This window comes from Gavialis gangeticus, unplaced genomic scaffold (assembly GCF_001723915.1).
Source record: "Gavialis gangeticus isolate Ggan-Ray unplaced genomic scaffold, GavGan_comp1, whole genome shotgun sequence".
Lineage (NCBI taxonomy): Eukaryota > Metazoa > Chordata > Crocodylia > Gavialidae > Gavialis > Gavialis gangeticus.
The window spans coordinates 246,985,465-247,000,030 of NW_017729032.1; the positions used below are offsets into that span (position 1 = coordinate 246,985,465).

General features: G+C 43.4%; 1 protein-coding gene across 2 annotated transcripts in view; it reads right to left on the minus strand.

Moving 5' to 3' along the window:
* CD80 (CD80 molecule) overlaps positions 1-14,566 on the minus strand; it is a 66,368-nt gene that overhangs the window by 23,765 nt on the left and 28,037 nt on the right. The window contains exons 1-2 of one of the 2 annotated variants that reach the window (XM_019525695.1): positions 11,900-14,487; positions 10,936-11,045 (exon numbers count right to left, since the gene is read on the minus strand). In XM_019525695.1, coding sequence (XP_019381240.1) covers positions 10,936-11,045; positions 11,900-11,910 — 121 coding nt within the window. In that variant the 5' untranslated portion in view covers positions 11,911-14,487. Of the gene's footprint in view, positions 1-10,935; positions 11,046-11,899; positions 14,488-14,566 lie in introns of those variants that run through there. The other variant, XM_019525696.1, reaches the window with a different exon arrangement.

Sequence of the window (14,566 nt, forward strand, 5' to 3'; positions counted from 1 at the left end):
TGTTAGGGGCTACGCAGGCCAGATAGAATGGGCTGGTGGGCCGCATCTGGGCTGTGGGTCACATTTTGCCCACCCCTGTCTTAAAGGGTGTCTCGATTCCATGAACTGGGAAATGCTTTGTGATCCGCCAGCAGAACATCCTGGAGAAGGACCAACACTTAGGCTGCCCAGGTGGTGCCTGCTGCCATTAGCGGAGATCAACAGTCAGGGGCCAAAACAAAGTAACCACACAAGATCTGAGTCCAACTCAAAATGTGCACCCAATCCACTGCTGATACTGCTGACCAGTCCCAGATACTGGCAAAAGTCCCAGATACTGGCAAACCAGTGGGAAATATACAGGAAAATACTGGTGTAGGAATGCCAAGATTATGCTACCCTTTCACCTGGGGAGCATTTCCATGATCCCTTCCTTCACTCCCTCCTCACTAGTGATAGGGCCAAGTCTTTTCTTCCCACAACCAGTTGGGCTTCCCTGAATAATGTAGTCCACCTGAAGTTTTGCATCTTGCTTTTCCATGTGTATATGTATACATGAACACGTGTTCTTCCTCCATCACAAAAGTAGCTGTGTGTACATCCTTTCAGTTCAGCTCCTAACTGTGCGACAGACTTCCAGCAGCTGCATCTGAAATTCTGGGACGCAGGCCTGTGACCAGCACCCACTGGACTTGGGATTTTTTCTTTTACTACAACAGGGGAAGAGTAGGCGTAGCTGTAAATGTCAGTGAGACATCACATCATGAGTTGCATGATGTTCTCTGCACTTTGCCACTAAGAGTCTCCTTTGTAACCAAAAGGAGAACGAAAACCTCCTGGGCAGTACATGTGCAGAGGCTGGAAACTCCTGCTGATGTCACACCTGCCCTTAAAAGGCACTGTTACCAATGACTCTGTAATCTGAATGCTTTAAGACTGAAGGAACTAGTCCATGAGAGTCATGTAGCCCCATAAAAGTCCCTAGTTCTTATCATTTCACTGCAAAGGTGGACTGCAAAGCAAAAATGAAAATGGAGTTCAGTTTCTTCACTGCATGTTCCCCAGAGCCAGGCAAATGGAAAAAAAATTTCCATCATGGAAATGTATTTTAATGACTCTTCAAGGAAACTCCCTCCTTTCCATGCTCCTGACCCCAATGAAAGCAGGCTGGGTCTGTGCTATCTGTACCCCAAATAGCTATTTCATTCCAACTCATGAAAACAGGGTGGTCCAAGAAAGTTTTCCAGTGAACTGGTGCCACTTTGTTTCTCCTCATGCCAATAAACAGGTTTCATTAAAACCTGCTCTTGTGCAGTGAGTGTTTCATGTAGCCCTACATAATAAGGACAGTTGGAACAAAAATGGGGGCTTAATGTCAACTTCCATCTCTGATTTGCAGTTAAGGTTTGCAGGAATAACCCTGTTGCCAGTGAAGTATGGGTAGGGAGATCATCCATCCTTCCCACTATCTTGGGAACTTACAGAACACTTGGCTCTAGAGCAGTGCTTGTTGGTGGGTAGCCTATGCTTTTAGATGGAAAAGCAGACTGGCCATCCTGGAGGAAACCAAGATTGCACTTCCTCTTCCCCTTCCCTCTCTCTTCTCCTTTCCCCACCCCATTTCTTTGGATTCTTCCCTTGCCCATTTATTTTTCTGCTTCCCCCATACTTCACCTAGATCTTTGCAATAAAATATAAGTATTTTATAGTTATATAAATATACACATGAGATTTGTATTAGACAAGCAAGTTTTCAAATAAAAGTTTGTTCAAATATCAGAAACGTTGCTTCCGGGAAAAGCCCATGGGCTGTGAGGAACATGTCAGATATTACACCACCAGCAAAAGCAGGGCTGTGAGCTTTCCCTTCAAAATAAGCATAGTCCCCATTCTTTCATACAATGGCCATTAGTTTCTTGAACTAGGAGGTGGTTCCCACACCTGAAAGCAATTGCAGGCCTCTACCCTGACTACAGTGAGGGCCAAGAATATGCAACACAAGTCCTTCAAAAGCCTCCAGTCAGGCAGAAGCAGCATTTTCTAAGATCAGTGAAGTGTGGCAAAGATTTGTTCCAGCCTCTTTCTATATTGTTCACATGCAGCTCCTCTTCTCCCAGCGTGAAGCAAGCAGGGAAGGAGAAAGAATCCCTGTTTGCCCACTTATCCTGCAAAGAGGAGCAAGATGTGTTGGTTTCTTAAAGTAGCTCCTGGCCATGGACAGAAGAATTACCAATCCATTTGCTTGGAAACAGAATCTCCCAACTCAGCTTTGGATGAGGCACTCGCATAACTATTTCCCTGCATGGCTCAGAGACAGGATTGCAGTACTGATCAGGAGAGGTGCTTGACTTGTCACACAAGCTCACCATGAGGAAAGATCTTGACTTGGGGATTAAACTGGCCCACAGTGCACTAATACTTTTCCGGAGGTGATTACTGAATGTCAGACTCCAGAAGTGGAGTGCACCTTGTGGATGGGACTACTACTACTACTTTTGCACTAGATGAAATTCTGCCTCTTTTCAGATGAAAAAATTACAGCTTTTCTTCCCAAACTTCCAACGCCCACTCTGAATAGAGAGTGAATTTTTCTGAGGGTTTACAAGTAAATCCAATAATTAGTTAACAAAACTGACACTGGATCTGTAAAGAATTCAGCATTTCCACTAATCTTTCCTTTGTTCCAGGAGCTCCTTTTCATTCCTTCAAGCTTTCCATGTAGTTAAAGTCAACATCTTGCCTGTGGAATATAACTGAAGAAACAAGGTTGTATTTAAGCTAAATTACTGTTGTTGCAAACTGGAACAAGTACGTTGATCACAGACAGGATCACTTCAAGGAACTCTTAAGTAGGGCCACTGTGAAGCTGGATGTAATTCAACATACCACCGCCTATCCTCAGCATAGGACTGTAATGATTCAGTAGCATGAGGGAGACTGGGCATGGGTACCAGTAATTTGGCCCAATTCTCACTATTCCTAAAACGAGTGATTCTCAACCAGAGTGCCATGGCACTCTGGGGTGCCTTGAAATCTTTTCAAGGGTGCTTCAGGGTGCTCCACAATGTTGGCACCGTTAGGTTTATTAACACGATTCATAAGACGAACTCAGAGATATCAAATAGGAATCCATAGTTATGGCTTTTGAATTCTTTGCAACAGATAAACTGCTCTATCATTCAGCTATAGTAAAAAATAGAAAATTTAGAGTTGGCATTTTCCATGAGGTGCCTCAAATCGATCCAGGGGTGCGTCAATTCGAAAAAGGTTGAGAACCACTTCCTTAAATATTTTGTGTCTGCCTATTAATTTGGATGTCAGTGCATGAAAAAAGTTTCCAGTGGCACTTTCATCTTGGCTCCACTATACATCAAGATCTGAGACAAATGTACAAAAAGAGCCCTTTAAACACAGATATGGGTACTCGGGAATTGACTCCCCTTGATGGAGGTGCTTCACAAAGCACTGGTACCACTACCCTGCCGCTGTGAAACAGCAGCTGGTAAGTCACCACTTGCTTCCAACAGATGATGCAAAGGAACTGAAAACCATGTTTAACTAGCTGGCATACTATTATGAGGTACTTCATGGGAGACTCCTTACAGTACTTGTGGAGAAAGGAAAAGAGACAGTACATTTCTTAAGGAAAACAGACAGGCATTTGCTTCATCAGGGTTACATTCAGGGCCTTGCATGTTTTCTGTGTTCGATGTACACCAAGTATTCTGCAGCCACTCTCACTCCACCCTGTAATGATGCCAAGAGGAAAAAAATCTAATGGGTTCTTAAAACTCATTTTTCTCTAATATAGGACCGCAACCACTTATGCTTTGGCCATAAGAACGTGGTTACCACACCCTATTACTACAAGGCAGAGTTAAGAACTTCCTAGTGCCTTAACTATGTACTTATTACCGTAAAATGTACGCGTCTCAAATATAGGATTTATAATGCTTAGTTTGAAATCACTGCAATATCTCAGCATATTTTTTATCCACAGTGTCATTTTAACACTCTTTTCCTGGACATTATTTCCCTTTTTAAATACAGGGTCTGTAGTCCATACACTTGTGGAGAAAGACTTGTAAAAAATAAAGCACGTGTAAGCCACACAACAATAACTCTCTCCAACCAGCATGAAGTAATATCTGAAAGCGATGTTTGCTATCACTGTCCCCTTTCAGTGATCTGGTAACTCTGAACCCTAATGATGACACATTGAATGTCAGCCTAATTAACTGTGTTACCCCATCAAATCATGTTAAGGGGGAGGCAGAGATGCACACATTTCACTGCAAATGACATGTTGCTGGGCATCAGAAGTGGGCACAGCCTGGCAAAGTACCGCTACTTCCCACATACTTTTTAACTCCCTGCATCCCCTGGACATGTACTTGCAACTCCAGGCAAGTCAATGGTGTGCCAGTCAGCATTCGGACCACTGCTGTAATCATTCTCCAAAAAAAATGTGTTACAGTCACCCCAGCTTTGCTAGTGTCATTGAAATGAGCAGTAAGCTACAGGCTAAGAGCCAGGAAACAGATACCCTGAGGGATAAGCGGGCATTTTTACTGAGTCATTCCTGTGACAAGAATCCTACTTTAAAGAAAAAACAACAAAAAAACCCAACTGGTTATGATCTTTACTTCGCAACCCAAGCAGCATTAGGGAATCATTGGGCAGTAAGGGAAATCTCAGTTTCCCACTACCTCTAGCACCATGGCCTGCTGCCATTGCTTTGCCTGGGATGTGTTTCAGCACCTATCAAGATACAAGCATGCGGCTTTCTGAATTATCACATGCAATTGTCCCATTGAGCACTTCCATCACCAACTCTGCTCCATGTTTTAAATGAGCAAGATTGCAACTTGTGAAGTTAGCAAATTTCTAAGAGTAACTGTAGCTGAGCTGGCATGGCAGCCAGGAAGATGAACTCACTTTTCCCCCCCTTCGGTTCCTGGCATCTGAGTCAAGGCAATCCCTCTGAACAAATCATTTGTTAAGATCTATTTGTCTTTACACGTGTTGCGGCCTACGTAGGGCCGACCATTACATTGACTACACTGAGGTCCCTTTCCATCGCTGTGATTCTATGGTTATGAAAATGGGAAACTGTTTATTTTTTAATGTGTATCAGGAGAGATGGGGGATGGGATTGAAGGATTGGTTCTAGTGGGGGAGAGTAGGAGAGAGGGAGAGGGCGAGGGAGATCCCATGGCTCTTTTCTGTAAAGCTAGGAGCTACCCAACCATGTTAGGAAAGGACTGCCTGGAATATGCATTCAGACTTCAACCCCAGACTTAGCTATTTCCTGAGAATTGAAAAAAATGGGGGTGGGGGGAGATTAAAAATGAAGTTTGCTTAACCTTTTTTCACTTCCTGATCTGGGGCAGGCCAGGGTATGGAAACTGCAGAAAATAGGCGGTGGTAGCACACAGCATGCAGAACACATTTGTCAAGTTTTTCCATAGAATCATGAAGGTTGGAAGGGACCTCAGGAGTCAGCTAGGCCAGTGCCCTGCTAAAAATACAACCAGCCCCAAGGCAAGGCTTTTTCTACCCAGGTCTTAAAAACCTCCAAGGATGGAGGTCCCACAACCTCTCTGGATAACCTGTTCCAGTGCTTAACTATCCCCCTCATGAGAAAGTTTTTCCTAATATCTAACTTAAACTTTCCTTGCTGCAACCTGAGACCACAGTTCCTTGTTCTATCATCTGCCACCACTGAGAACAGTCCAGCTCCATCCTCCTTTGAACCTCCCTTCAGGTAGTTGAAGGCTGCTATTAGATCTCCCTCTAAGTGCCCTCCAGCTGAAAAGACTCAAGCTGCTTTCATTAGTTCATTACAATACCATTGGCTCAAGCATTATTATCTTCACTATATAGCTAGGGAAGTCCCCACACTGAGAGTTTTACATGTGCCTGTCCCCTACTAAGGTTGAACCTGCAAGCTGCAAGTGCTCAGTACTTGTGAAAAGCAGTGCACATCTTAGGGTAGGCACCCAACAGGAGTGAAACTTATTGGTCAAAGTCACTAGCCACCATCACCACTAAGATCTGAGAAAGGAACAGAGTACCAGGGTCCTGACTCTCAATAGTCTTCTCTAATGAACACCTCCATTTTGGAGCACTTACTACCTAAGCCTTTACAAGAGGGACAATTTGAGCAATAATCCACAGTTTGAAGGACTGTTTGAGGAATGAGTAAATGAGTTATATATATAAAATATGACTTGGCTAATGAGAATATTCAGAGGCAAATATAATTATCTACAGGCATCTGAAAGGCACAAGAAAAATTGTTCAGGGCAGTCCAATCACATACAGTTAAAAGCACTGGAATGAAACAGAGTGAACAGATATCTTGGCTGAAGAGCAATCATTGTTGAAGGCATGATCTCCCAAGAGACATGCAGTGCTAAGCTGGACAATATGCACTGTGGAAGGAAGCAGCTCACAGTGGTCAGGAGATGTATCTGGCTAGCTGTTTCATCCTGGCTTTTTTTTTTAATATCGAGGATGATATTGCTATAGCATTGCAGGAAAGTAAAACATACGTTCTGCCCCATACAACTAAAGTACCATTAGTCATTACCCAGCAGTCAGCACTTTCATTTTCAGTCAAGGAGTCCCCTGGAACCAATGAACTCAAATTATATTTTAAAAGCATAACAGAGAAAAGCAGAAGCATAGCCTTTGGCAGTTCTGCATTTGGAAACATTTGCATATTCTCAAATGACCTTCTGAAACTCCTAGTTGCGTCCCTTTGCGAAATCCAACATTAGATTGAAGGTCCAGCAGCAACGGGCCTCATCCTGACAAAAATCAGCCTTTCCAAAAGCCTTCACAGCAGTCAACCCACAGCCTTCCTCAGGGACTGTGTCAAGGCCTCTCACCTGGTTTAGGGATGCACCACCTCCAGATGACACACCTAATGAAAGTACAGCTCAGACAGAGCCCTCATGTAATTTCACACAAAACTGTTCTACCTTTACACAGCACCAAGGCTAGAAATGTAAAAGCTAATGAGTCAAGACATGCACAATTTGATGACCTCAGAGCAATAGCCACTTGTGTGCATTTGCACACTTTATTTATTAGTACCCAAACTGAATAATCTACCTGGGCAATGGCAATTACTATGCAGACCTTCTGGATGATATGAGGTGTCTCCAGGATAAGTGATAGCTCCTCACTCATGCAGGAGTCTGAACCTTCATGGGAAAAAAAATTAAGTTGCATCATGTTTAAGGAGATGCTTTAAAGTCTGCCCTGTGGAATGAACCACATCAGCCAGCATTGCCAGGCTGCACTGGTAATTATGTAACTTAAATTTTCTGTTAATATCACTTTTAAGCATTTGATTTCCTTAGGTTATTTTTATTTGCTTTTAAAAGCAAGGAGGAAATAAAAGGGGGGAAAGAAAGAGACAAAGAACACATCCATGCAGGATAATCTGCGGACCCTACTCAGGACCATATATATTATACATTATGTATATATATGAACAACTTACGATGAATAGCTGGGTTCACTCCTTATAGAGATAAGCAGAGAGAGGAAGCAGTGAACTCTCAATTCTCACAATTTTTGCTGCTGCTATTTTGGGGAGTGACAATTTTTGTTCCTGCCCAGATTCAGAGGAAGCAGCAATTCATCCAAAAAGGCAAAAGAATTAGGGGCGGTGGCAGCAGAAGCAGCCAGGAGACAGAAACTGAATTTGCATCATTTGGCACACTGGACTACGAGTCATGCCATCCTGCCCATGCCTTAGGTATTACCCCTGGACTTTTCAGAACTGGCACCAAAAATAGCAGTAAAGGGATACAAACTCATCAACTGCTGATAAAATCTTGGTGGATGTCCACTGAGAGTATTCCCCCCTTTTGATTTCTTAGTTCCCTCTGCCCTAAAACACGGCTCTGATCTGAGATCTCTGCTGGCAAATGAGTCTAAGAGGGGATTCCCAGCCCTTCAGGGTGGCTGGTGAGCAAACAACATTTTGCAATGCTGAGGGAAATGGATTTTTTCACCCATTCTCCAATAACTGAAAAATTCTGCAGGGATTTTCCTCAAAAACTTTCCAAAAACTTCCTATCTCCATAGAGACCAAGGACCAGATCTGATCCTGAGATTCAACTTTAGGACTGCCCATCAGGCAAAGGAGGTGTACCACTCTCATTGAGGAGCAGAGGGAGATTCTCCCGGTGGGTGGTAATTCTCTGTGAGCATAAACTCAGGCCCACTAGTTTCATGTGTTCAGCTCCTGGCCTCCACTGGCTTGAAGGCTATGACAAGTGCAATCTGGGCTCTGAGAACTCCTGCCAAGCACAACAGCCACTAAGGTTAGGGCAGATCTGTGTATAAAGTGCTTCAAATTCTGCCTTGTTAAAGTGTTGTTAACTTGTAGTGCTTCAGTAGCATATAGATGTATGACTGCCTCCTAGCTGTAATGTTAATGTGAAGTGCTTCAAAGCCATCCCTGTTTCAGCCAGGGTCATTTTTTTATATATATATATAGGTTAATCCAATTTATAGAGCTATTGCTCTCTGTCTGTCTTCACCCTAATGAGATGCTACAAACTCGTATGACTGCGGGGCTGTCTACACTCTGCAAGTGGTAGACATCTGTAACCTGGCTTTAACTGAGCTGGCGTGGGTAATGATAGCAGCACAGATATGACAGCACTGGCTGTCCAAGCCTGTCAGTGACCCTGGGTAGTGATTCAGGCTGCTAACCAGCCACGCTGCTACATCCTCACTCCCATTGACAGCTCGAGGTTAAAACTAGTTGAGGGTTGGACACAATTACTGCATTCAAAACTCTCAATTGTAGACATGAGCTATGTGGAGTGCTTTGTTATGCTTGAACCTGCACTGAAAGCTAGTTCGATGTGACATTGGTATCCCTTCCTGGGCTGTGCACAGATTGCCTGAAACTAAGAACTGGGAACCAACAGTGGAAAATTTCGGCCACAAAGAGAAGCATTCTGAATACTCAAGAAAATGGTGATATAACAAAAGCCTTGATGCCACCTTATTGTTGCAGTCACTAAGGGGTAATCAGCAGTATAATAGCAGCAACAGCTGGGACTCTAACTATGGACTATAGTCATAGTGGATACAAAAAGAGGACAAAAAGGGGGGGGGGGGAAGAAAAAAAATCTTGCTCTGCAGATGGAAGAAATGAGACACAATAGATTCAGCTACCTATGACCACTTGTAGCATTTTATTCAGCTCATAGGGCAATAAATGAATGGGTGATATTGTTTGGCACGGTTTATTCTACAGAACAGAGTTTAAAGTCCAATTCCCTAAACATAATACAACACAGTTTACATCTATGGAAATTCAGAGTCAGGCTGCTGTTGTTAAGATATATAGCATAATAAAATACTAAATATACTGGCTTCTTCCATTGCACTCACCAAATTACCAAATACATTCCAGAAACTTTGCATTATCATTCCTCAAAATAGTTTATCTACAATCTTACTCTCAAAGCATTAAAACCCAGAACTTTGCAATATACCGGGGCTAGAAAAAAATAACTTTTTTACTGGGAAGGATAAGGCCTGGGCTTGCTAAGGGTGTAAAACTCTCGTTTCTAGCCTTGGACAGTTGGGGTATATCAGACTGTACAGCTGAATATTATCCATCTGTTGTCAGACCTGAATATTGCTTTTCTGGCATCCTGTATCATTTTGAGGAGAAATTCCACATTACTCCTGGACAATATATGCTCATTATTATCTAAACGATACAATATTCAGGTCTTTGCCGATATACACGAATAAGTAATTATGTCCATATGGTTCACAGTTTTGTACAACATGGCATTACAGCATAGCATGGATAAATACATAACTCACAAATAATGCATGACTTGTGTGTCACAAGCGCACATGCTGCAGGAGGAAGAAACAGAGAAAAGGAACCCAAGAGTCTAAAAGGGTCCATGTGTGTGTCAATCCGTATGAAATTTCCCAAGTTGCGCTTTGAGTTTCAGGCTCAAAATCTTAAAACAAAAACTCAGTGGAAGTGATCACGTATTTCTCAGTATCATGACATCACCATAAAAACCTATGCATTTTGCATGATTCTTCCATCAAAACTTCAATTTGGCTTCAGTTCACTCCAGATTATCATGAACTACAACAAAAACACTGAAACAAGCAACAAGCATGGCCTATTCTGAATTTCTAACTAATCCAAGCTCAGGAGAGTTTCATGTAGTTTTTCAGTGTGAACATTTCATACCATTCTGACACTGGACTCCCCACTGCCTAAAGGAAAAATCACCTCCTCCCACTGCTGCATCTTGAAACAAGGAGCCTCCATCCACCCGATAACTTCCGCTTCCACCTTTGCAGTCATTGGACAGGCAACACTAAGCCTGTTGGTGCTGCTGCTTCGTGGACTGGAAAGATGATTGTGGAGCAATGAAGGAAACTGCATATGGCACCCCAAACACCCTGCCCATCCTCTACAGCATAGATGGTGTTAGGCTTTGTTAGGCTCCGTGAACAGCAGCAGCTGCACTGGACACAGCTTTCCAGCCTCCTTACCGAGCACCACAAGTTTCATGTATACCCACATGCCATTCAGTGCTTGGCCCAGCTGTGGCCAACTCCCAGTTCTCACCCACTTGACCTCTTACCCACTGGCCCATTTTACTTCAACCAAAAATGGATCTGAATTGCACCTTCCCAAAGAGGGAGCAAAAAAGGGCTCTGTCCAGGGCTTAGGCCAGGATTAGAAGCCCAGCTTTCAGATGATCAAGTACAGCAGTGCCCTCAGGAGATACAGCATGAACTCCAGCCACCTAGAAGACAACCATCCACACGACATGCAGCAGCACCACCACCACTAGCATCTGCTCATTGCTTTCCCTGCTCTCCCCACAGGAAGTCAGAGCGGCTGCGATACAGAAAGGCATTAAACTCTTGGCTTACCGAGACTAAACTGGTGAAACACAAAGAGCCCAAGCCAGATCCACTTCTTTGATGGGGTCCTAGCCAGCATCCCTTCAGCCTTGGGCACGCGCAGCATTCTCTTAGAGCTCCTTGGACCAGAAAAAGAAAGGAGGAAAACAGTAAGGAAACAAGTTAATAGATGTGCTACAAGCTCTCTGTGCAGCTTGAGGCACAAGACAAAGGACACATGATGACAGCAGCAAGCAGGTCTATAGCACAGGCTGGCTGTGGAAGCCCAAATATGGCTTATGCTAAAATCCCCACTATGGTGTAGAGACTGTGCTGAAGCAGAGACATAAGTGACTTTGCCCAGGGTCCTGACACTGGTCAGTGGCAGAAGTGGGAACAAAGCCCAAAGCTTCTGCTCTGAACACCAGACAAACTGCACCCGAGTCTCAGAGCACAGAGGCTCCGCTTACTACAGACCCTGAGGGTGGCGAAAAAAATAGCTTTTCCTCCCACTTTTGGTATGCCCCTGTACCACCCTGGAGCTGGCCCGGCACCAACTTTAAACCCTGGAGAAGCCTGAGAAAAACTCCCTTGTGCAAACCACAGCACTCACCATGCTGAAGAGATGCTGCATTGGCCATTGGATGGGGTCTGCTTATTGACAGGGCACAGGGGTGTAAACTTACGCCTTGTGTGCCCATCTTCCCCTCACCCCGTAACTGTCCGCCCCCTCCCCCCATTTTCCCCATCTCATTCTGTCTCCTCTTTAAAAAAAAATCAAAAAAAAAATCACAAACCATGGGAGTTTTCCTTACGCCTCTTTTGTTTCTGACCAATTTTAACACACGGCATCTTTCAGCCCCACCTCCCTACACAAACCAGAGCCCTAAGGAATACACCCGGCAGTCATTCTGGGCAGTGGACATGGCAGGGCAAGCCGAACAGAGCAGTCCAGCAAACCCACGGCAGTCCCCTGCCCACGAGCTCCACTCACTCGCATTCCATGGGCTCCTTCCTCCTTTAGTCAGGGGGTCCCTGTAGCCCTTAGCTGGCCACAACTGGCGCGCGGCAGTACTCAGTGAAGCTCATTCTCAGTCAGCATGTGACGGGAAAGATTAGCCTGTGTCGGGCAGAGTTTGGTTTTATACAGGCGCATCCTAGCCACTCCTACAACTTCCCCTTTATGTTGATTAACTATCGACATCTTTCTTAGGCTTCGGACCTGCTGCTTTTCCTCCATCCTGTTCCTGCTGCTTTTTTTCTGAGCCTTGTGAGATGGAAGATGGGTCTGGCTAGGCACAGATCTGTCAGGGCACAGATCTCTCATGGCCACAAAGGACAGGAAGCCTTGTTTCACAACAGCCTAAAAATGGACCGAAATATTATTAATGCTCACATAGCAACACTTAATTTTCAACCACGTACCCTCTGAACTCCTTCCCTTCTTCCCCCTGTGCTCAGTCCTAACCTCTTGCCTTGCTGTTCCCCTTCCTCTCTTTGTCATTCAGCTTTCCATCATGCCTCTTGCTGTCTGCTATATTTGCCTCTCATCATCTGTCCCACCCCACTTGCATGAATGCTTCCTACACTCATCTATTCATCAAGGAAGTGTCCACAGCCTCCTGTGCCCAGAATTTAGACCTATGTTTTGTATATGTTGAAAACTCATCCCGCAAGGTCCTGCTACCACACAGAAATAGATGTTCAGTGCATCACAGGCACAGATCTTACCCTTTCTGCTATGGGGCATCTACATTAAAGCCCAGTATAAATAATGAGTCACCAGATACAACTATTTTTATCCAAGTTAACACCCATAGATCAATGTGGACATCAGGCAAAGTGGATAAATATAGATTAAAAAAAAAAAAAAGATTTTCTCTATAAAGCATGAACCTCCTTAAAATTAAATTTGAAATAGTGACTACCTGTATTAGGGTTTCAATTTAATATAGACTATTGAAATACACTTAGTACAGTTAAGTAGTGTATATATGATGCCAAATTAAAAACCAGCATCAGACAGGAAGAAGCTACTGGCTAGGCACTTAGGAAAAAAAATAGCTGATGTGCTTGTGAAGAGCAGTAATCTGATTTTCAGGTGCAAAGCATGTTTCTTCACTCAGCTGTTCATCTAGTTTAGTTACCAAAACTATTCAAAGCTGCAAAACCATTAGACATGCAGGAAAATGAGATTTCTTCTGATTTATCAATAAAAATAAGGCAAGCAAGGGTGAATCTAGGCAGCTCTAAAATCTTGAAGAGCATGGTCAAGCAGAACCAGCCAGCTGAATTCACTAACTACAGTTAGTAATTACTTTGTTGTATAAATCAGTTTGTTTTAAATGCAAAATATGTTTTTGAAATATATTTTTTCTTATGGCTCTAGCACATTTACAGTACTTCATTTTAACTAAATATGTTGTACCTGAATTCAAATTTCCATCCAAGAACAGCTGACACAAATCAGGAGTAAAAAACTGATTATCTGGGAAACAAGAAATGTGTCAGTCACTGGAGAAAAAAAGGGTTAAATTCAGAATCTGAGTAAATGCATTGTAAGCTATAGAAATATTCACACATACAGAGTGCATCTCTGGTTAGTGAAAAAGATGCTAATTGGAAAGGTTATATTTAGTTAAAAATTAGCATTGAGCAGATGCAACAGAAATCAGCCTCTCACTTTTGAAAATGGAAGCCCCAGTTGAAGCACACACCCAGTGTAATAAGGTTACCGGCAAACCTATCCTAGCCGTCAAGAACCTACTCTTGCTTTCATTTTAAATTCAAGCTATTAAGCATTAGTTTTGCTTTTAACATACTAAAATTAAGCAAGAAATTCCAGTTTTTTACCTCATCATCTGCATTTGTGACTTGGGGCTCACCACTGCAGGTTGCCCAGGGGAGGTCACAACCCCTTCCAAAGAAATCAGCTGCACTTGTGCACATTTAAGCAGCCATGGATGCTTCACAGGGGCATCCACCAAAGTCTAGGGGTATATTGGAAAACATTTCTGAGCTTCTCAACTAATAGATGCAAGCAAAACAGTCAAGTTAGCATTATATCCCTGATGCTTTCATGCTATTAACAGAAAAGAAACTGCCTATTATTAGTCTTGGGGAAACAACTTGTTTTTGCCACTTTAAAACCAATTGCCGTAGAGAGCTCCGAAAAAAAATGGAGCAAATATTCTCTCTACTCATCCCTCAAGCTTCTGTCTGGCTGCTTTTATAGAAGCAGCTTAATTAACTTTATTTTTCTGCATGGTTCTCTTTGAGCAGTGCTTCATTCTTCTGAAGCGGGCAGTCAAGATGTCAGTTCACACAGACTGAGCACATCCCGGACCTACCATGCCCAGCCACAGCACATGCAAACACACTGCATTGCTCTGTCCATGCTACCAGTTAAACTGGAAGGTGCATAGCTGCATTCACATGGTGCTGCACCTGAACCAACTGATGTTCCCTCAGCAGAGGAAAAATCCTGGATAGCCAGGAATAAAAAATCATTAGGACTGCAGGGGTTATAAACATTATCCAAAGCATGCTCTTCCATATCAAGACATGCTGCCTCTGCTTCTACCTCTCCTTTTCCTCCCATGTTTGTGGTCCCTTCCTATAGCAAGCTGGTAAATCAGATTACAAGGAGCCTGCCTCTAAC